The sequence below is a fragment of the Schistocerca gregaria genome, chromosome 3, assembly GCF_023897955.1.
Source record: "Schistocerca gregaria isolate iqSchGreg1 chromosome 3, iqSchGreg1.2, whole genome shotgun sequence".
NCBI classification, from domain to species: domain Eukaryota; kingdom Metazoa; phylum Arthropoda; class Insecta; order Orthoptera; family Acrididae; genus Schistocerca; species Schistocerca gregaria.
The window spans coordinates 588,528,453-588,552,581 of NC_064922.1; the positions used below are offsets into that span (position 1 = coordinate 588,528,453).

General features: G+C 41.7%; 1 protein-coding gene across 1 annotated transcript in view; it reads right to left on the bottom strand.

The window, feature by feature from the left end:
* Window positions 1-24,129, bottom strand: part of LOC126355991 (UDP-glucosyltransferase 2-like) — a 120,024-nt gene that overhangs the window by 42,295 nt on the left and 53,600 nt on the right. Inside the window, exon 3 of the mRNA XM_050006611.1 lies at window positions 3,634-3,815. Coding sequence (XP_049862568.1) covers window positions 3,634-3,815 — 182 coding nt within the window. The remainder of the gene's footprint in view (window positions 1-3,633; window positions 3,816-24,129) is intronic.

Here is a 24,129-nt window from a genome sequence, read left to right on the forward strand (position 1 = left end):
ATATGTGGAAAATACTGACGACGAGAAGCGACAAGATGATCTATCTGTTAAGACATCAGGAGAACTCCATCACATTAGAGGGGCTGCAGAGGGTAAGAATTGTAGAGGAGGGCAGAGAGTGGAATACATCCAGCAAATAATTGAGGACATAGGTTGCAAGTGCTACTCTGAGATGAAGAGGTTGTCACAGGAGAGGAATTTGTGGTGGGCCGCAGCAAACAAGTCAGCAGACTGATTACTCAAAATAAAAGGAAGAAAAACTGTTTATCAGAAGTTCCAACGTCGGGCACGTTATGGAGCCCGTCAGGGAAATAGCGTTCATGGGTGGAAAGAAAGCCCGTGAGCGCTTGGTATGTCTGCCCATGGGCCTTATACGAGATGTGGCTGTAGTCTTGCCTGCGGCTATAGAGTGCGAAGAGTGCAGTGGTCTGGAAGTTGCGACTCAGACACAAACGACGCCTGTCGCATATTTTCTGGGGCCATCCTCAGTTCATACAGTTGGCTGGCGAAGGTATTGAAAGATGCTGGACTCTCGTGCGCGGTGCAAGTAGAGCTGACAATCGGCAACATTCTTCCCAGAGTTGATTGAGGTCTTTTGAGTTCGAGCGCAGTGGAGGGTCTCAATCAAAGGCTTCGTCGACTCTGGGGCAGTCTTTTCTAGACTTGCGTTATCAGGTGGCAGTCTAGGACTCCACTTGACAGGACAGGGGCGAACTACACAATGGAAGCAGCTACTCAAGTAGCAGAGTACTTGTGAAGTGCACATGCGGGTTTTCTAGTAAGGCCGTAATTTGAGATACTCTGATGAAACTCGTCAGTCGATACGCAGAAAGTGTATTCAGACCACGTTCAGAGTAATGAGACTTAAACTGTCAAAATGTTATAAGTAAATTGTCGAGTTATTCATAACAAAGCTCCCGAAATTACTGCCCTCCAGTAAAGTTCTTGGCTGAAATTATTCTTCGTATCGAGAGCTGGGTAAAACCTGAGGCAGAAACCTCTGAGATGTTTAGCGAGTCATGGAATGTATATCGGAAAGACAAACTAGACATCAATTGACAAAAATATTGTCTCTACTGCTGCCTGTAAAGTTATTTAGTGGCATATAACAGGTCTAGGTCGAACCAAATTAATTGCTGGATGTTTTTACCGGCCGCCTGATTCCGCTGAGACAGTTTTGGAGGCATTCAAAGAAAGTCTGTGCTAATTAGTGCATTGATACCGAGATCATGCAATACTAGTTGGAGCGAATTTAATCGACGAGTATAGACTGGGATTTCAATGGATTGACTGCGGGGGATATAGACAGGCAGTACTGTGAAGCACTTTTGAATACGTTTCCTGAAAACAAACTTGAATAATTAGTTCCCCAGCCCACACACAGTAGAGATATCTTAGACCTTGCAGCTACATACAAACGTGTCAGATCTTGTGAATAGCGTCAGCACAGAGACGGAGGTTAGTGATCATGATGTTGTTATTACAATTATGGTTACGAAAACTAGTAAACCAAGTCAAAAAGGCTAGATGAGCATGTCTGATAGAAAGAGCAGACAGCATTCGTTAGCCTCTCAGACAGTCAATAGAGTTTAAAAAACTGCAAATCGTGGTCCGGAGAGGAGAACTATGTGTTTAGTAAGCGGATTAACGACGGAAAAGGTCCACCAAGATTTAACCATGAAATTCAGAAAATTCTGAAGAAGCATTGCACTCTCATTAAAAAAAGACCATGCAAATGACGACAAGCGATGCTTCAAGAGATTCGTGTGTCTTTAGAATGCTCCATGCACGAAGGACACAACAACTACCCGTCATATCTTAGCAAAACATCTTCCCGAGAGCCCGAGAAAAATCTGGTCCTATGTAAATTCGCTAAGGGGATCTAAGGCTTCCATCCAGTCAATCATTGACCACTCTGGTGTTGCAGTTTAAGATAGCAAATCGAGAACCGAAGTTTCAAATTTCACGTGGAAGATATTGTTCTCGAAGAAGGGTCGTAAAAACACACTGCCGTTTGACCATCGAACAGATTCCTAGATGGACGACGTAGTAATAAGCGCAAATAAGTAACTGAAAGAGTTGAAAATAAATAAGTCTCCAGGTCCACATGGAGTTCCAGCTAGGTTCTACGAAGAGTACTCTACGACACTGGCTCATTACCTAGCTTGCATTTATCGCGAATCTCACTCAACAGTGCAGAGTCCCAAGCGACTGGAAAAAAAGAAAAAAAGTGCAGGTAACTCTTCCATACAAAAAGGGTAAAGAAAGGACCCGCAAAATCACAGACTAAATTCCTGACATCGGTTTGCTACAGAAGCCTTGAATCAGCACGAATATTTTAAATTTTCTTGAAACCTAAAAGGTTATGTCCACGCATCAATCCGGTTTTAGAAAGCATCCATCGTGCGAAACTCGGCTTGCCCTATTCTCACATGATTTACTGTGAACTATGGATGAAGGTCAGCAGGTAATTCCATATTTCTAGATTTCCGGCAAGCATTTCACACGGTCCACCACTGCAGACTGATAGCGAAGGTACGAGCATATGGAAGAGGTTCCCTGATATTTGAGTGGCTCTAAGACTTCCAAATAAATACGAGTAGAAACCGATAAGTAGACCTCGACGGTGAGTGTTCATCAGAGAGAAGGGTATCCTCAAGAGTACCACATAGAAGTGTGATCTCACCATCATTATTTTCTAAATACACGTTCAAGCGGATATGGTGGGTAGCAATCTGCGGTTGTTTGCTGATGATGCCGTGGTGTACGGTAAGGTGTAGAAGTTGAGTGACTGTAGGAGGAAACAAGATGACATAGACAAAATTTCTGGTTTGTGAGCTGGATGGCAGATAGCTCTAAATGTAAAAAAAAAAAGTTAATGCGGATTATTAGGACGAACAAACTTGTAATGTTGGGATACAGTACTACTAGTGTCCTACTTGACACAATCAAGTCGTTTGAATGTCTGGGAATAACGTTCTAGTCTGTGCACCGTTTACTGCGACGTATCATATACACAGGTTGCCCTCCATGGGGTGGGTGCACGCAACGACTGTGGTTATATTGGGTTAGATAGAGCAGCAATCAGGCGTGGAATTAAGTTGCTTTAATGTGACATTTATAGTCACAAAACAGATCATATTTCGACCTGAGTCAGGTCATTATCAATGCAGTGCGGAATTGTGGCAGTTGTTCGTGCTCAAGTGAATGCTTACGCAGTTCAACCATATACTGTTACAAAGATGAACTGACCTTTTTAAATGAGCTGACAGCCACAATTATAGGAGGTACTAATATTAGGTTTTATGGTGTTGTGTCTGTCCACCTTTAGGGAAATTCGTTATTATTTCAGATTTCTCCAATGATATTAGGTAATTTGACGTAATTGATTTTACAAATATTATAAAAGAGCTACATACTTTGTATCATTGTTCAACGAAAGAATGGTCGAAAGTGAATGAGACTTTGAGGCGGCTCTTTTCAGTGAATGATACACCTCTAGCTCTGTGTACTGACGTCCAGGGTGGTAATGGAGATAGTTTGTGCGATTTGTACACGAAGGCTTAGTATAAGTCAGCTAATATAGTGTACATGTAAATATTTAGCAAAGTTTCCAAAATCAAGTGCACTTACCTCAAAAGTTGTTGTATTTCTGGATAGACTAAAGTAGTATCACATATGTGTTCGCTCCATGGTAATATTGATTCCTGAAGTTCTTTATTAGTAACTTCAGCGATGTCCTCAAATTGTTCCTTCGTTTCGCCCATGGGGATCAAAGGTGCTACGTCGATTTGAGTTAAACCTTTTGGTGGTGCCTGCAACGGAAAATACGTCTCTGTAAATCTCTTGTATTCGTTACGATTCAGATGGCTCTGAGCACTATGCGACTTAACTTCTCAGGTCATCAGTCGCCTAGAACTTAGAACTAATTAAACCTAACTAACCTAAGGACATCACACACATCCCTGCCCGAGGCAGGATTCGAACCTGCGACCGTAGCGGTTGCTCGGCTCCAGACTGTAGCACCTAGAACCGCACGGCCATTCCGGCCGGCTGTTCGTTATGCTGTTATAATTAAATACCTATTGTGTTACACTTTAATACATTACAACCGGTAGCATCAAGTCTGTTACGGTTTGTTGCAATAATTGTGAGCCGATTCTACTTCGAAGGCGAAGAAAGGCAAACGATTCACCAAGGGGCGATTGACAGATTTATTTATACAGCTCCGACGTCCATCATAACAAATACGTAACTAATGTGAACGCGCCTCTTTCATAGAGGCGTAGATATCGTAGATATCAAACAACGATGAAACAAAAAGAAGCAGAGTGTGAGATATCATCAGCTGGTATTTTAAAGTTATTTTGACTTATTATAATATGATGGCTCCCTGACCATTCATAATATTCTTCATAATATTTCGAACCGCCCTACACTGAGGGTATGGACGCGTCCATCCACGAGATTACACACAAAAAACGTGTTAGGAAAGTGTACCGGGACTGTTCATATTGTATGCTAACAACCTGCCAGTCAATATCAAGAAGCACCTCAGATTTTTTGTTGATGAAGGAATTAGCCATAAAGAAGTATTACCTGGAAAAGGCCGGACAATTATTCAGCAAGATCATGTGAGGAATTCAGAGTGTTACACAGATTAGAAACTTACTTAACATATTCAGAAATTGAAAATTAAGTGCGTCACAAAACGCAGAATCTTACGCTATTATTAGTACAATATTAATGAGTCATAACTGGACTCGGTAAACTCGCATCAACACTTGGATGTAAAAAAATTTGGTTATCACATTGTTCACCCGTGGTCTAGGGTACCGTCTTTGACTAGTAATCAAAATGTTCCCGGTCTAAGTTCGGTTTAAATTTTGAGTAAAAATCATCACCAATGGCGGCCAAAGACTACCAGCACAAGAAAGTACCCTCATTATGCCAACGGTCTTGTCCAAGAGGGCGGAAGAAAATGGCTCTGAGCACTATGGGACTCAACATCTGTGGTCATCAGTCCCCTAGAACTTAGAACTACTTAAACCTAACTAACCTAAGGACATCACACACATCCATGCCCGAGGCAGGATTCGAACCTGCGTCCGTAGCGGTCACGCGGTTCCAAACTGACGTGCCTAGAACCGCACGGCCACAACGGCCGGCGAGGGCGGAAGAGAAGACAGGGGTTCAGGACAGTCTCAGGATAGGAAACTACCAGGTGAAAGGCGGAAGAATCAGCAACGATCAAAGGAATGAGGATGTAGAGGTCAATGGAAACCAGTGTATTAATTACATATAATGTGTATCCACAGGAAGTGTGATTTGCAACTGAGAAAGTGTCATGACGATCTCCCCACTGGCAAAAGTACCCCATCTAGTCCCCCATTCGGATCTCTCAGAGAGGACTGACAAGATGAGGTGACTTTAAGAAAAAATATTGAATAACCAAAGAAATAATAACATTCTACGAGTCAGGGCATCGAATGTCAGAAGTTTGAACGTGGTAGTGAACTCTGAAAAGCGAAACTGTAGGGCTTATTATGGATACAGTGTAGGTCACTGAAGAGAAATGGAAAGACTATAAGGATTACTGGTGAGATGAGTATTGAGTAACATCAACAGCAGCAAGAAATGGTATCAGAGACTGAGTTACTGTGAACACTTCAGTGATAGCGTTGTTCTCATCAGAAACGGCAGCCAACCAACACCGACAACAACAGTTACACATCCCGACCTCGCAAGCAGAATATGAAGAGACAGAGAAGGTATATGAGAATTCTGAAAGCATAATTCAGTACATAAAGGAAGATGAAAATCTAATAGTTATGGGGGACTGAAATGCGTTTGTAGAAGTAGGAACAGAAGGAAGTGTTATGGAAGAATGTAAGTTTGGTAGTAGGAATGAGATAGGAGAAGGATAAATTGAGTTCTACAATAAATTTCAACTGGTATTAACGAATATCCTGTTCAAAAATCACAAGAGGAGGCGGTATACTTGGAAAAGGCTGAGAATACAGGAACATACCAGTTACAGTACGTCACGGTCGGGCAGTCATTCCGAAGTGAGATATTTGGTTGTAAGGTGTACCCAGGAGTAGATATATAATCAGATCACAAATAAGTAATAATGAAGAACCCGCTGAAGTGTAAGAGACCAGTCAGGAAGAATCACTTAGTAAACAACTGTTATGCGTAAAAACTAAGAAATGAAGAGATACGCTTGAAGTTCTCTTAGAGTATAAATACTGCGACAAGGAATAGCTCTGTACAGTTGATGTTACTCAATACAGTACAGTTGAAGTGTAACGGACATCTCTGAAAACGTGAGCCACAGAAGTTCGGAAGAAAACATAGGTACAAGGAGAGTAACTGTAAAAAACATGAGTGACAGAAGCAATACTTCAGCTGATCGACGAAAGAAGGAAGTACAAAAATGTTTAGGGGAATTCAGGAATACAGAACTACATATCACTTACGAGTGACATAAACTGGAAGTGCTGGGAAGCTTAAGCGAAAGAGCTGCACGAAAAATTTGAAGAAATCAAAAAAGAAATCGTTGTCAGAAGAACTGACTCAGCACGTAGAAAAGTCAAAACAATCTTCTATCAAATTAAAAGCAAGAGCTGTAACATTAAGAGAGTAATGGAATATTCACTGTTAAATACAGAGGAGAGAGCAGATAGGAGGGAGCAGTACATCGAAGGCATCTTTGAAAGGGAAAACTTGTCTGGTGAAGAGGAAACAGAAGCCGACAGGGAAGAGATAGGAGATCTAGTATTAGAATCAGAATTTAAAATAGCTTATAAGTTTTAAGATCAAATAAGGTTGAAGTGGTAGATAACACACCATCTGAATTAGGGAGTGGCAAAAAAACTGCTGCATACGTTGGTGTGCAGAATGTATGACACTGCCAATATACCTTCAGACCTTCTGGAAAAACATCCACACATTTCCGAAGATAGCTAGAGTCGACAACTGCGAGAATTATGGCACTGTCATCTTAACAGGACATGCATCCTAGTTGCTGAAAGATTAATATACAGAAGAATGGAAAAGCAAACTGAGGATCTATTAGATGACGATTAGTTTGACTTTAGGAAAGGTTAAGGCACTAGAGAGGCTGTGCTGACGTTGTGGTTGACAATGGAAGCAAGACTAAAGAAAAATCAATACATGTTCATAGGATTTGACGACCTGGAAAAAGCGTTCGACAATGTAAAATGGTGCAAGATGTTCGAATTTCTGAGAAAAAAGTGGTAACGTATAGGGAAAGATAGGAAATATGAAATATGTATAAGAAACAAGAGGGAACAATAAGACTAGAAGACCAAGAAGGAATTGCTCGGATTTGTGTAAGACAGGGATGTTGTCTTCCATCCCTACTATTCAGGCTATATATCCAACAAGCAATTACGGAGATAAGAGAAAGGTTCAAAAGTGGGATTCAAATTTAGGATGAAACAATATTAGTGATAAAATTCCTTAATGACATTGCTGTCCCCTGTGAAGGTGAAGCACCTGTTCAATGGAATGAACAGTTTAATCAGTAGAGAATACGGTTTGAGAGAAAATCGAAGAAAGGCGAAATTAATGAAAAGTAGCAGAAATGAGAACAGCGAGAAACTTAACACCAGAACTGGTGAGTACGAAGCAGATGAAGTTAAGGAATCCTGCTGCAGGCAGCAAAACAACCCACAACGGACAGAGCAAGGAGGACATAAAAAGCAAACTAACACTCAAAATAGGGCTTTCCTCACCAAGCGAAGTCTACTAGTATCAAACATAGGCCTTAATTTGAGGGAGAAATTTCTGATAGTGTACGTATGGGGCACAGCATTATATGGTAGTGAGGAACATGGATGGAACAAAATAGAAGCATTTGAGATGCAATGCTACGGAAGAACGTTCAATTTTAAGTGTACTGATCATGTAAGGATTGAGGAGATTCTTCACAGAATAGACGAGGAAAGGGATATACGGAAAATATTGACGAGAAGAAGGAACCGGATGACAGGAAGTCTCTTAAGACATTAGTGAATACGTTTCATGGTACTGTAAGGAGCTGTGAAGATATAAACTGCATAGGAATAGAGATTCGAATACATACAGCAAATAATTGAAGACCTGCGTAGTAATTTTTACTCTAAGAGGAAAAGATTGGCACAGGAGCGGGATTAGTGGCTGGCCGCATCAGACCAATCAGAAGACTGATGACTCAAAAAAAGTGGTATGATCACATACTCCATTTGTAAAAAAGTTTCGAGAATGATTTAATTCCTGCCTTACAAGCTGCTTCAACGCAGTCAACTACAGCTTGAACTAACACTGTAAACAACTGACGTGGTAATAGTATTCTACGGAAGCCAGTTCATAGATCTTGGCCACTGAACTTTAGCCACTGAGGGGAGCGTGTATACGACTTAGGTTCACCCCCTCAGTGATAGTTAAACCCTGAAGATAGTGTACCAAGCCACCGAAACTGGTTGCAATATAATACGATAACATCAAACGACGGCTGCAGGTGTTTCCCTATTACGTAAGTGAATTGTCGAAGTCAGAAGGCTGGACATACGTAAACAACTAGTGTGCATTCGACGGGTAAGTTGCGAGCAGACAGTATTAAGTAGTGTACGTGCAGGAATAGTGTGTCAGCATTGTTATGTTACAAATCGCAAACGGAGCAACATACCTAAATCAAGTGCTAAAGACATTATACAGAAAGATTTGAAGGAGAGAAAAGTGTGAACAATGTTTGTCCTAAAGGCCTTCAATCCCTAACAAAACCTGCAGATGGACGCCCCCTGCGAGTCGATTGAAATGCAACAAGCGGATAATTCTGCTATAGAAAAATCATCATCAGTGACGAGACTTGGTATTATAAGTAGGAACCTCCTAACATAAAATACCAATGTGTCGAAGAGTCAACACTTAACGACATAACCGACGTTAGAGCCAATGTTGTGTACGCAAGAAGGTAGAGCCTATGCGGAATTGTAGTATTGAATTTGTGCGAGTACGTATCGATTGTCGAGTACGGCAATGTAAACAATTGTATACAGCGTCATGTATGCAAGTATCGTACTAGCTCAGTCACCATTGCGATGGTAAGTGAACGACTGGGCTAAGACATCGGTACAACATGATTTATGATTTATATCTGTGGTACTTTGTATTTGGCATGCTGATCTTCCTTGCAAAGGTCATAAACTTCTTTTAATATGTTACAAGATAATTATAACGTTCAGGTCCGATGGTGACAGCACAGATCTTCGAAACCCGTAATCATTAAAGAGATTTGCAAGTGATCATGGTGAACATGATTGTTTAAAAATATTGTAACTCAGATCGCCCCCAACAGCTGACACAACGTCGAACATATGCAGCTATGCAGAAAACATGAAGTACTGAAACCACCGTCTTAACTTTCACCCATTTTTTATTAATTCAGTCCCGAAATATTTTGGACTGACGGGGTAGGCTCAGTCATAAAGCTGATGGTCGACTATCCCATCCTACTAGATTTCTCAAGAGTGTGGGATGCATATCATGTATGATCAACAGCTAACACAGAACGTATACAGGAGAGCATCACGGAAATGTTTAAAAAATTGAAATCACAAAAGGTTGAATAAAGACGTCAAGTATCCCGCAAAAACCTACTTACAAAGTTTCAAGAACATGTATTATGTGATGAACCTAGTAACGTACTACAACGACTTAGGGACCTTACGGACCGCGACAACAATAGTAGAAAACATTTAAACACGCATTCTTCCGCGCTGTATACAACGTATGGAACGTGAAGATACTATGCTCAAACTCTAAACAAACTGATACTCACAGGCATGCGTATTCAAATACAGAGATATATAAACATGCAGAATACAAGGCTGCGATCGGCAAAGCCTATACAAGACAACAAGTGGCTGACGCACTTCTTAGATCGCTTACAGTTGCTACAATGGAAGGTTAGCAAGAGTTAAGTGAGTTTGAACGTGGTGTTATAATCGGCGCACGAGCGATAGGAGACAGCATCTCTGAGGCAGCGTTGAAGTGGAGATTTTCCCGTACGACCATCTTCGACATCGCTGCAGCCGGAAAAAAGATCCTGGAAAAACGGAACCAACGACGACTAAAGAGAGTCATTCAACGTGACAGAAGTGCAATCCTTCGGCAGATTGCTGCAGATTTCAATGCTGGGCCATCAACAAATGTCAGTGTGCGAACCAGTCAATGAAATACCATCGATATGGCGTATGGAGCAGAAAGCCCACTCGCGTACCCTTGATGACTGCAAGACACAAAGCTCTACGCCTCGCCCGGGCACGTCACTACCGACATTGAATTGGAGACATGTTGCCTGGTCGAACGAGTCTCAAATAGTATCGAGCGGATGGACGTGTACGGGTATGGAAACAACCTCATGAATCCATGGGTCTTGCATGTCAGCAGGCAACTGTTCAAGCTACTGGAGGCTCTGTTATGGTGTATAGGCCGTGTGCAGTTGGAATGGTATGGGACCATCGTACGTCTAGATACGACACTGACAAGTGACACGTACGTAAGCATCCTGTCTGATTACCTGCATCCATTCATGTCCGTTGTGCATTCGGCCGCTCTTAAGCAATTCCAACAGGAAAGTGTGACACCCCACGCGTCCATAATTGCAACAGAGTGGCTCCAGAAAAACTCTTCTGAGTTTAAACACTTCCGTTGTCACCAAATTCCTCAGACTTGAGCATTACTGAGAATATCTGGGTGCCTCATAACGTGCTGTTCGGAAGAGATTTCCACCCCCTCGTACTCTTACGGATTTATGAGCAGTCTTGCGGGATTCATGGTGTCTGTTCCCTCCAGCACTACTTTACACATTAGTTGAGATTATGCCACGTATTGTGGCAGTTCCGCGTGCTCGCGGGGGCCCTACACGATATTAGGCAGGTGTACCAGTTTCTTTGGCTCTCCATTGTAATACGTGGTGCAACTGCAAGTGCCCTCTGCCTTATATTTCAAAGTGGTTTGCAAGGTATGGGTGTAGAGGCGGCCCATTACGTGTTTCATTCACTTGTTTCGTGTACCCTGTGGCCTCGCACAGCTCATTCTGCAGAGTGATTCTCAAATTGCTCTTCAGTTGTGCAACGGTCTCAAGAACAGAGAACGACATACACTCAGAGAAAGTGCTCTCTCGATTGATTAAGCCATAAAAATTTAGCCGGGCGGAGTGGCCGAGCGGTTCTAGGCGCTACCGTCTGGAACCGTGCGACCGTTACGGTCGCAGGTTCGAATCCTACCTCGGGCATGGATGTGTGTGATGTCCTTAGATTAGTTAGGTTTAAGCAGTTCTAAGGTCTAGGAGACTGGTGACCTCAGCAGTTAAGTCCCATAGTGCTCAGAGCCATTTGAACCGTAAAAAAGTATGCGCAATATCAAGATCAGTAAGAATGTAACATAATGGTGGAAGTAGCCAATTGTGCAATTAGGAAATTAAGAACCCTCTCTCCCTCCCACAGCCCCATATTTCCAGCAAAATATAGTTCACTACTGAAATGAAAAAATAAATATCCATGATGATGGAAACACGCCAATTCTGCTTTATTCCTTCCCCCTCTCCTCATTCCAACCAATCAGAGGATGTTGTTGATGTAGTCTTCAGTCTGAAGATTCGTTTGGTGCAACCCTTATTATTATTCTATACTGTGCAAGCCCCTTATCTCTGAATAACTATTACACTCTACATCTATTTGAACCTGTGTCTGTGATTACCTCTTGGTCTCCCTCTACATCTTTTATCGCCCGCCCCCCCCCCCCCTCCCCCGTCCACATACACTCACTCACGCACTTATCTCTAATACTAAATTGGTGATCTCTTGGTGCCTCAGAATTTGCCCTATCAACTGATCCCTTCTTTTGGTCAAGCGATGCCACAAATTTCGTTTGTCCCCAATTCTCTTCAGTATCCTCTCATTGGTTACTTGATCAACCCATCTAATCTTCAGCATTCTTCTGCAGCACCACATAGCAAACCTTTCTATTCTCTTCTGCTCTGAACAGTTTATCGTCCAAGTTTCATTTGTATAAAAGGCATCACGTCAGACTGATCACTCCAGAACAGACCTCCTAACTGTTAAATCTATATTTGATGTTAAAAGACTCCAGTTCTTCAAAACCGCTTTTCTTGTTATTGATAATCTACATTTTACACCCTCTCTACTTTGGCCATAATCAATTTTGCTACCTAAATAGCAAAACTTATTTAGTACTTGAAGTAACGCATTTTCTAATCTAATTCCCACTGTATCGCCTGATTTAATTCGACGGGGAGCAAAATAACTAAGTATCGTCGAAGTAGAGAGGATATAAAATGTAGACTGGCAATGACAAGGAAAGCTTTACTGAAGAACAGAACTTTGTTAACATCGAGTATAGATTGAAGTATCAGGAAGTCGTTTCTGAAAGTATTTGTATGAAGTGTAGTCATGTATGGAAGTGAAACATGGACGACAGATAGTTTGGACAAGAAGAGGATAGAAGCTTTCGAAATGTGGTGCTACAGAAGAATGCTGAAGATTAGATGTGTAGATCACATAACTAACAACGAGGTATTGAATAGAATTGGGGAGAAGAAAAGTTTGTGGCACAACTTGACAAGAAGAAGGGACCGGTTGGTAGGACATGTTCTGAGGCATCAAGGGATCACCAGTTTAGTATTGGAGAGCAGCGTGGAGGGTATAAATTGTAGAGGGAGACCAAGAGATGAATACACTAAGCAGATTCAGAAGGATGTAGGATGCAGTACGTACTGGGAGATGAAGCACCTTGCACAGGATAGAATAGGACGGAGAGCTGCATCAAACCAGTCTTAGGACTGAAGACAACAGCAACAACAACAATCTTCAGCTTATATCCTCCTTTCAGGACATTGTCCACTTCATTCAATTACTTTTTCCAAGTCCTTTGCTGCCTCTAAAAGAATTACAATCCCATTGTAAACCTCAAAGTCTGTTTTCTTCTTCCTGAACTTTAATTCATTCTCCAAATGTGTCTACAGTTTCCTATACCGCTTGCTCAACTGATCAAATAACATCGGAGATAGGCTACAGCCGTGTCTCACTGTCTCGTCAGCCACTGCTCTCCTTTCTTACCCATTGACTCTTGTAACTTGCCATTTCTGTGCGAGTTGTATATAACCATTTACTCCCTGTTTTTACTCCTACTACATTCAGGATTTCACAGAGTGTATTTGAGTCACCATTGCCAAAAGCTTTCTCCAACTCTACAGAAGGTATAAACGTTATATTTATCTTTCGTAAAATTATGTTCTAATGTAAGTTATAGGGTAAGTGTTACATTGCGTGTGCAACATTTTTCTGGAATCCTCCCAATCCGAATTGTTACCATCACTGCCTTCAATGTGGAAAGAGATGGGTTTGGTTCTCAGTATCTCTTCACACTTTTTCTGAGGTGTGTAGGACTGTTACGGGATCCACTCAGCCCTTGTGAGACCGAATAAGCAGTTGTTTGAATAAAGAAGGAGTGGAGTAATCAGGATACATCTACTGGCGATAGTGGATGGAGGGATTGGCGACATGTTGATCACATACTCCACGATCATAGATTGCTCCCTCATACTGCCTTGTAGGCAGTAGTCGGCCAGTTGGAACAATTCTGAAGTCTAATGCATCAGTAGTGTTTATCCAAACTGATCTTCCTCAATGTCGGCAACTATCATTTTTTCCATTCTTCTATAAATAATTCGTACTAGTATTTTGCAACCAAGACCTGTTAAACTGATAATTCAATAATATTCACACCTGTCATCACCTGTTTTTTCGAAATTTGAATTATTACATTATTTTTTAAGTCTGCAGGTATTTAATCTGTCTCATACACCTTACACACTAGCTGGAATAATGTTGTTATATCTGGCACTCCCAAGGATATATGTAGTTGCAAGGGAGTGTCATCTGTTCCAGGGGCCTTATTTCAGCTTAGGACTTTTACTGCTCTCTCAACTTCTCGCAGTTTTTTATTTCCTATTTCGTCTTCATTTGCGCTCTCCTCCCTTTCTACAACATTGCCTTCAAGTTCCTTCCACTTGCACAGCCCATTTGCTTTGCACTGGTTTTTCAACGTGAGCTCTTGATATTATTGCATCTTCTTATCTTTTCTCCAGATGCCTCCCTAATTATACAAGGAGGTGGTACACATCTTTCCTCTAGTATTATATAAGGGTCAAGTCGTCAGGATTGTGTCAAGCAGAGAGTGGTGATGGGGATCTGTTTATGCCCGAAAGCTCCAGGAACGCGTTATTCACAGTGACATATTTATTGTTCAGAGCCGGACCGAGTGGTCGAGTGGTTCTAGGCGCTGCAGTCTGAAACCGCGCGACAACTACGGTCGCAGGTTCGAATCCTGCCTTGGGCATGGATGTGTGTGATGTCCTTAGATTAGTTAGGTTTAAGTAGTTCTAAGTTCTAGGGGACTGATGACCTGTAAAGTTCCACAGTGGTCATAGCCACTTATTGTTCAGAAATACAGGATTATCGTCCCGGGACTCTAGCAGCTTAGTCGTGCCAGTGGTACATGGACCCCATCTGGAGTAGTGGACAGGCATCTGCCTGCCAGGATTGCTATCTAGTGGACGGATCCTGTGACAGTCATTACCTCATGTCTGGTCAGTGTCATAGCCATCACGGTGCACACTGGTTGAGGTGGACAGCACCTCTGCGAGGTAATCTCCAAATCACTCTGATCGATATCGAAGGCATGTCCCACGAGACTCGCCCTTCAGCCCAGCCTAAAATACTTGTTGCTATGTACTGTTCCACCTACCGCCTCCAGTTAGAAGACAGAGGCTGGCAGCATCAGTGTCGTGCCGCAGTAACAGGGTGAGAAGCAGGAGTCGGTCCCTCCACTGATAGCGAGTTGTGATCCGGTTCTTGATCCCACTGGTTAAGCCCCCACTGGGCCAGTAGGTAGGTGGCAGTCTTTGCACTCCATCAGTTGTTAGACAGATGTTGTCTCTACAGCGTGCGTTGGTAGAGTCTTATCAATGAGACATTTGGCTTCATAGATGATCATATGCAGTTAGGCGCACATAGAGTCGACTGATATAGCCTCACCCCTCCACAGGTCAGCTGCAACGAAGGTCACTGATTAAGAAACGCTCAGTATTTATTCTCTTTGCCCATGCGCTCTGCTGCAGTGGAGGTAGGAATGGCATCATATGTACTAGTTTTTTCCATTTGGTTAGATCTCATGGTGGCGTCAGATTTCAGTAAATGGTGGCGTCAGATTTCAGTAACTTCGTCTTCCAGACGCTCTCTTGTGCTGCATCAGTGGCTGAATAGTCAGTTCTGAACTGTGTTTAGGCACATTTTAGCACTCTATTTGGTCATTTGTATGATGGTATTTTTCTGTTGGCATGATATTATTCTGCTCCTTTCATAGACTTGAGTACTTGGCCAGTCCTCTATCTCACAATCATTTTTGCTTTCCCCTGACCTCGTCAACATTTCCATTGTAGCTACCAGTGTGCAAGTCATTGACTCAGGTGATACCAGCTTCGATTTTGGTGTCGCCTGTGAAGAACTTTAAAAAAATTTTAGTGTTTTTCTGGGAGACTAATCTGAGGTGCAATAGTTAATGCTTCTGTCCTCTTACATTTGTCTTCTATCCATACCTGCTTAGTGATTTTGCACTTCCACCAACCTCATTTTCTAGACGTTTCATTCACATGCTTAATTTGCTGCATTTTTGTATTTTCACCTTTCATCAGTTAAATTCTATATATTCTCTGATACCTGAGGATTTCTATTAAGCCTTGTCATTTTATCTATTTGATCTTGTGCAGCCTTCACTATGTTATAGCCCATATCTACAAAAGAAATGGTTCAAATGGCTCTGAGCACTATGGGACTTAACAGCTGTGGTCATCAGTCTCCTAGAACTTAGAACTACTTAAACCTAACTAGCCTAAGGACATCATACACATCAATGCCCGAGGCAGGATTCGAATCTGCGACCGTAGCGTCACGCGGTTCCAGAAGGAAGCGCCTAGAACCGCTCGGCCACCAGAGACCGGCTAATATCTACACAATTAGTTTCTACTCATTTTATCTGTTTCAATCAATAGTAGCCTAATGCTTCCTCTGAATCTCTCAAAAATCTTTATTTATGTGAAGTTATCTACTTCCATCTCAATAATTTTCTAGCTTTTTCCAGTTTCTTCGTATTTAATCTACAGTTCACAATCAATAAGTTGTGGTCCATGTCTACACCTGGCTCTGAAAATGTCTCGCAGTTTAACGTTGGTTCCGACATCCCCCTTGCTCACAATTATGTAATCAACTTGAAATTTCCTGTGTTCCACGTCTTCTCCACGAATATAACCCTCTTCCACCATTCTTAAATCAAGTGTTCGAGAAGATTCAATTATGCTCTGTGAAAAATGTTTACCATGCATCTTCGCTTCAGTCTTTTCCTCCACTGCTTTTCCTCCTCTTCCTCTTCCTACTATCTAGCTCCTGTCCCCCATAATAATTAAATTTGTTCTCCCTTTGAAATCGAAATAACTGCTTTTATCTCATCATACATTCTTTTAATCTCTTCATCATCTGCAGACATAGGTGGCACATAAACTTGTACTACTGTGGTCAGTTTTGGCTATGTGTCTGTCTTGGTTGTGATAATGTGTTAAGTATGCTGATCGGAATAACTTACCAACATTCCTATTTTTTTACTCGTTATTAAAAATATTTGATTTTTTACTTATAATCCTGTACTCTCCTGAGTACTCTCCTTTTCATCCTGTCACTGAGCTTCACCAGTTTTCAACTACAACGTCGCCATTTTCGTTTTTAAATTCTCTATCCTACCTGCCTGAATAAGGCACCTAACTTTCCATGTTCCAACCTGTAGATTGACAATTTTTTTCTGAAAACGAATTTCTTGAAAGCAACCCAAATGTGCTAGTGGGATACTAAAACCCCTATGAACCTCTCCCCCCTCCTCCACCCTATCTCTGGTCAGTCATAGCATAGTACTAAAAACCCAAATCAATTGAAATAGCTCAGTTGTGCTTTATATTCCGCCTCTGTCCTCTTTCCAACCAGTCAGAGTGTGGTATTCAAATGATGTGTTAAAAGTGTGTCAAACTACATTGTTTCTGACATACACTTCCCTAGCTCAAATCAGTCAGAGCATACTATTACAAATATGAGTAGCACTAAATTTGAAAGAAAGAACTACATAACCCTCAGATCAGTCAGAGATATTCGTTAGTTCCGAAAGACAAAAAAAATGGTTCAAATGGCTCTGAGCACTATGGGACCTAACTTCTGAGGTCATCAGTCCCCTAGAACTTAGAACTACTTAAACCTAACTAACCTAAGGGGGTCAGGGATTTTCTCTGCCTCGTGATGACTGGGTGTTGTGTGCTGTCCATAGGTTAGTTAGGTTTAAGTAGTTCTAAGTTCAAGGGGACTGATTACCATAGATGTTAAGTCCCATAGTGCTCAGAGCATTTGAACCATTTTTAACCTAAGGACATCACACACATCCATGCCCGAGGCAGGATTCGAACCTGCGACCATAGCGCCTAGAAGCGCTTGGTCACTCTGGCCGACTCCAAAAGACATTTACCTCTGGCGTAAAAATGGTGTCAAATTACATTGTTTGTTAATTGTTTGTTAACACACATCTACCTCTGATGTAATACTAAAATTATGTTAAACATTGTTTATTGCATTATTTACATCCTTATACATGTCTATGGCATAATATTAAATGACTGCAAGACGAAAGAGATTTATTGTATACATAAAATGGCGTACCCACACACTTCATAGAATTTAGGTTACCTTTCCTCTCCCACTTTGAAAGCCTGGTATCAAAATGAAAGAGCCTATTACAATGCATCTCCATTTAAGCTATGATCAAAAGTATATGGCTGAACATTTTATTTATAAAATAAAAATATATCACACACCTCCTTCACTTTTCCTCCAATCAGAGCTGTTATTAAAATGAAAAAGCCTGTTACACTGTATTCCTTATATGGTCTGTGCTCGAAAGTGTCCAAAATATTTATCAAAAAATATATCTAAGCACGTTTTCATTACTAACTTCCCTAAAGTCATTTGTGGACTGGCTCACCAGTTGCAGTGGTCAATTTCATTCGAAGCTCTATACCATTTGCTATTAAACACTGACATGGGTCAATAAATAACTAAACGAAATTACCTTATCAAATTACAGATTGGTAATATGTAGACGTCATACACATTTTTCAGTTTAAATGCTATTCCATAAACCCCAAAAAGCACATTATAAAAAGGAGTGCTATATCATGCCCCAGCTGCTTACTGTCACTAACATATAGCTGCACTTTTAGAAATGTCAAATGTTCCATCTTTGTGGCATATGTTTCTCACAGTCACCAACAGATGTACACCTAGCAGAAACGTTAAATGTTCGATATTTTTGCCATGCGTTTCTAACTGTCAGCTACATATGTCTGTACTAGTAAAAAACATAAAGGGTTTGAAATATGTACAATGTTTGGTGGTGCTGTTTCCATGCCTAAATAGCTACAAGCAACAGCTGACATTAGACATTAGGCCTAAGGAATTGATGTCATAAGCGAACTTGACCTGGGTTTAAAATTACAGAAAATATGTGTTAGCTAAAATATTACACTAAGGAGACAAGCACATAAGCAAACTATCCATCTGAATATATTTATTTTATGCTTACTTTTGATGTAAGTGGCAGTATACCCTCACATTAAATATTTTCACATTTAAATTGTTCTCGATCACATTTTAGGAGGGGTAATGCACTACTATGAAAATATAGCCTATGGAAATTATTGCTATATACAAAAATTATACAGGCCTACTAAAGATTGGGCACAATAACAAATTTTGTAAAGTTTCTAATCAGAACAAAGGTGCCTAGGGTCTTTAAAAGGTGTATAGACTGTATCTACTATAATAGAATATTAAATAACAACAAGATCCAATAAAAATATGCGACACATACAACAAAGCCAAAAGACAAACAAATACTTTATCAGAAAGAAAGGAAGGAAGAAGGTGTTCGATTTCAGAAATGAAGAAAGTATTCGATATTAGGAAGGAATAATTGTTTAATTACAACATACTACTTACATTGTGGAATGAAATGCTTTGTTTATACAGACTCACATGATGAGCAAAGAAGGTAACAGAGGGGTGTGATATCTTCAAAGACCATATCAATGTCAGTATCTTGAAACTTAATAAAATAATTTACATTTACTGCAATATTTCACACACTTTGTAAGCAAATTCAATACTTGAAAATCTAAATAGTCATTTTTACGATTCGAAATACTCGCAGCTTGCGTATTGACATTACAAATGTGTCGTAAGGGTGATACAAGTGTGTTATACCTAAGTCTGCTAGAGGATAAAAAATTACGCTCTTTTAAAAGTAGTGATTTATATTTCTCAGTTAACAAAGAACAAAAACGTATATCATCAACCCAATTAAGAGTGTTCAAAAATAACTCGGCGTAATCCCTAAAAGATGGTATTCAAAATTACTTATGACGTTTCTGTTCCTCTAAACAAAGTGATGAAGTGGTTACATGTGAAATCCTGCAAGAGGAGGTGAATGTATACTGCAGCCCGTTAAAATTTATGCAGTATATAACTAATTTTAGTTATTGTGCCTTCGCGGTACATTAGCACAAATAAACGGTTAGATATGTGGGTGAATTGGTAATATGTAGTTATGTGATATTTAGTACACAAAGCAGCCACCTAGGGCAGCAACAAGGGCTATAACCAGGCTTGGCCTCAAGTCAAACTGAACATAGATTATACGCATGGGTATTTCATTCCACACAGCTTCAGTTATGCCTGTGCTCTTAAATTACAATGGCTGATGGACGGTGGCGTGCCAATCTTTTGGCAACCCATGCCCAGACGGTTTCAGTGGGTGAGAAACGTGAACAACGTGCTGGGCAATGGCAACAGTCGAAAAACCCCGGGACCGAGGTAGATCAGGGCAGTACGTGTAACAAGCGGTTTTGTGTTACTTTGCTGAAACATAACGTCACGGAAAATTCCTAGATAGGCAACTAGCCTTAATAAAGAAGGAAGGTAACATCTACATGTACACACATACACCGCAATCTGCCATATGGAGCGTGGCGGAGGGTACCTCGCACCACAACTAGCATCTTCTCTCCCTGTTCCACTCCCAAACAGAATGAGGGAAAAATGATAGCCTATATGCCTCTGTACGAGCCCTAATCTCTCTTATCTTACCTTTGTGGTCCTTCCGCGAAATGTAAGTTGGCGGCAGTAAAATTGTCAGCCTCAAATGCTGGTTCTCTCAATTTCCTCAGTAGCGATTCACGAATAGAACGCCTCCTTTCCTCTAGAGACTCCCACCCGAGTTCCTGAAGCATTTCCGTAACACTCACGTGATGGTCAAACCTACCAGTAACAAATCTAGCAGCCCGCCTCTGAATTGCTTCTATGTCCTCCCTCAATCTGACCTGATAGGGATCCCAAACTCTCGAGCAGTACTCAAGAATAGGTCGTATTAGTGTTTTATAAGCGGTCTCCTTTACAGGTGAACCACATCTTCCCAAAATTCTACTAATGAGCCGAAAACGACTATCCGCCTTCCCCACAACTGCCATTACATGCTTGTCCCACTTCATATCGCTCTGCAATGTTACGCCCAAATATTTAATCCGCGTGACTGTGTCAAGCGCTACACTACTAACGGTGTATTCAAACATTACAGGATTCTTTTTCCTCTTCATCTACAATAATTTATATTTATCTATATTTAGAGTTAGCTGCTATTCTTTAACCAGTCACAAATCCTGTCCAAGTCATCTTGTATCCTCCTACAGTCACTCAACGACGACACCTTCCCGTACACCACAGCATCATCAGCAAACAGCCTCACATTGCTATCCACCCTATCCAAAAGACCATTTATGTAGAAAACAACAGTGAACCTACCGCAATTCCCTTCTGTTTACATTAAAAGCTATGTACATGAGGGCACAATGACATCTTCCATCAAGACGCGTGCTGGACCTATACGACGAAAACAAATGCAGTCTCAAAGTTCATTCTCCTCGGAGCCTCTACGCCCATTGTGATGCTGTACAAAGAACGAAAACACCTACATCTACATTTATACTCCGCAAGCCACCCAACATGTGTGGCGAAGGGCACTTTGCGTGCCACTGTCATTGCCTCCCTTTCCCGTTCCAGTCGCGTATGGTTAGCGGGAAGAACGACTGCCGGAATGCCTCTGTGCGCGCTCGAATCTCTCTAATTTTACATTCGTGATCTCCACGGGAGGTATAAGTAGGGGGAAGCAATATATTCAATATCTGATCCAAAAAGGCAGCCTCTCGAAACCTGGACAGCAAGCTACACCGCGATGCAGAGCGCCTCCCTTGCAGAGTCTGCCACTTGAGTTTGTTAAACATCTCCGTAACACGCTTACCAAATAACCCTGCGACGAAACGCGCCGCTCTTCTTTGGATGTTCTCTATCTCCTCCGTCAACCCGATCTGGTACGGATCCCATACTGATGAGCAATACTCAAGTATAGGTCGAGCGAGTGTTTTGTAAGCCACCTCCTTTTTTGATGGACTACATTTCCTAAGCACTCTCCCAATGAATCTCAACCTGGTACCCGCCTTACCAACAATTAATTTTATATGATGATTCCACTTCAAATCGTTCCGCACTCATACTCATAGATATGTTACAGAAGTAACTGCTACCAGTGTTTGTTCCACTATCATATAATCATACAATAAAGGATCCTTCTTTCTATGTATTCGCAATACATCACATTTGCCTATGTTAAGGGTCAGTTGCCATTCCCTGCATCAAGTGCCTATCCGCTGCAGATCTTCCTGCATTTCGCTGCAATTTTCTAATGCTGCAACTTCTCTGTATACTACAGCATCATCTGCGAAAAGCCGTATGGAACTTTCGACACTATCTACTAGGTCATTTATATAGTGGAAAGCAATTATCCCATAACACTCCCCTGTGGCACGCCAGAGGTTACTTTAACGTCTGTAGACATCTCTCTATTGAGAAAAACATGCTCTGTTGAGTTTGCTAAAAAATCTTCAATCCAGCCACACAGCTGATGTGATATTCCGTAGGCTCTTACTTTGTTTATCAGGCGATAGTGTGGAACTGTATCGAACGCCTTCCGGAAGTAAAGGAAAATAGCATCTATCTGGGAGTCTGTATCTAATATTTTCTGGGTCTCATGAATAAATAAAGCGAGTTGGGTCTCACACGATCGCTGTTTCCGGAATCCACGTTGATTCCTACAGAGTAGATTCTGGGTTTGCAGAAACGACATGATACGCGAGCAAAAAACATATTCTAAAATTCTACAACAGATCGACGTCAGAGATATAGGTCTAGTTTTGCGCATCTGCTCGACGACCCTTCTTGAAGACTGGGACTACCTGTGCTCTTTTCTAATCATTTGGAACCTTCCGTTCCTCTAGAGACTTGCGGTACACGGCTGTTAGAAGGGGGGCAAGTGTAGAATCGAATTGGTATTCCGTCAAGTCCAGTGGACTTTCCTCTGTTGAGTGATTTCAGTTGCTTTTCTATTCCTTGGACACTTATTTCGATGTCAGCCATTTTTTCGTTTGTGCAAGAATTTAGAGAAGGAACTGCAGTGCGGTCTTCCTCTGTGAAACAGCTTTGAATGGTGCCCTCTACCCGCTCTATATATACAGGACCTCCGCGGCTTGGTAGCCAGTCGTAGACTCGCCTCGGAAGATGTTGTCCGCAGCTGGCAATGAAACGTCAGGGAGAAGAAGTTCTACTGTTCGACCACGGCCTCTCAGCCCGGAAGTTTTAACTACTGATTGAAAAAAGGTGTTTAGTATTTCAGCTTTACGCATGTCATCCTCTGTTTCAGTCCCATCATCATGCCAGAGTGTCTGGATATGCTGTTTCGAGCCACATACTGATTTAACGTATGACCAGAACTTCCTAGGATTCTCTGCCAAGTCGGTACATAGAATTTTACTTTCGAATTCACTGACCGCTAACTTTGACATCGTTTAGCTCCTGTTTGTGTGAGCGATTTTGGCTGCGTTTACACTTGCTGTGGAGCTCTCTTCGCTTTCGCAGTAGTTTCCTAACTTTGTTGTTGAACCACGGTGGGTTTTTCCGTCCCCCACAGTTTCTGAAAAGACGACATGGTTCCACTGTTGTATCCAGGGTCGTCGTTAGGCGCACCACCGTCGGCACACCTCCCTCTGCAGCAGCATCGCGGAGAGCCGTGGCCGGTGTCGCCTTGCTGACGTTCCGTGGTCTCCCAGATCTCACCATACCGACCGTGTCGGTACGTGCCTTGCCGCAGACCAGCGTAGCTCGTGAGTGGTGACGTGGACGTGTGATGCTACACAGCTGAGTGATCAGTATGTCTGTCCTTTCAGGTGTTTGTTGCCTTGGTCCTCTGCGATTCTGTTAGACGCTAGGAATAGCCACTCGCAATCCGTCGACTCAGGAACCACATGGGATCATGAGATCCCAACCAATGAAAGTGGCAGTAGCGTAGAACGATGAATCCCAGTCTTAATATCGCGATCCTGTCGTTATCAAATACCAACATACGCTGATGAAGATATAAGAATATTTTCTCACGAGCAAGCAACATTCAAATGCAATGAGTATCCTGTTGCGTAGTATTTCCTTACATAGGGAACGTAAATGGCGTTACGCTTACCTGTGTTGTGCCGTTGCTCTGGAATTCTAACCATTTCTTATATACAAGCACATAGTACACTTCATCCAATGTGATGTTTTTTGCATAACGTTTTCATGGTGTTGAAATTTTAATGGACAGCGATGCGGCAAAACACCTAAAAAGTTCAGTATTCAAGTTTTAGAATTTGTAATAGATTGCTTTCAGGTCTTATTAAATTCGAACGGATCTGGAGATGAAAATAATGGATTAAAGGAAGTAGAGATTGTCTCTTGGGGAGAGGGGGGGAGGGGGGGAATGGGGGTTAAGGACCTGGCATGAAAAGATACGGAAACGGAACTGGACAAGATG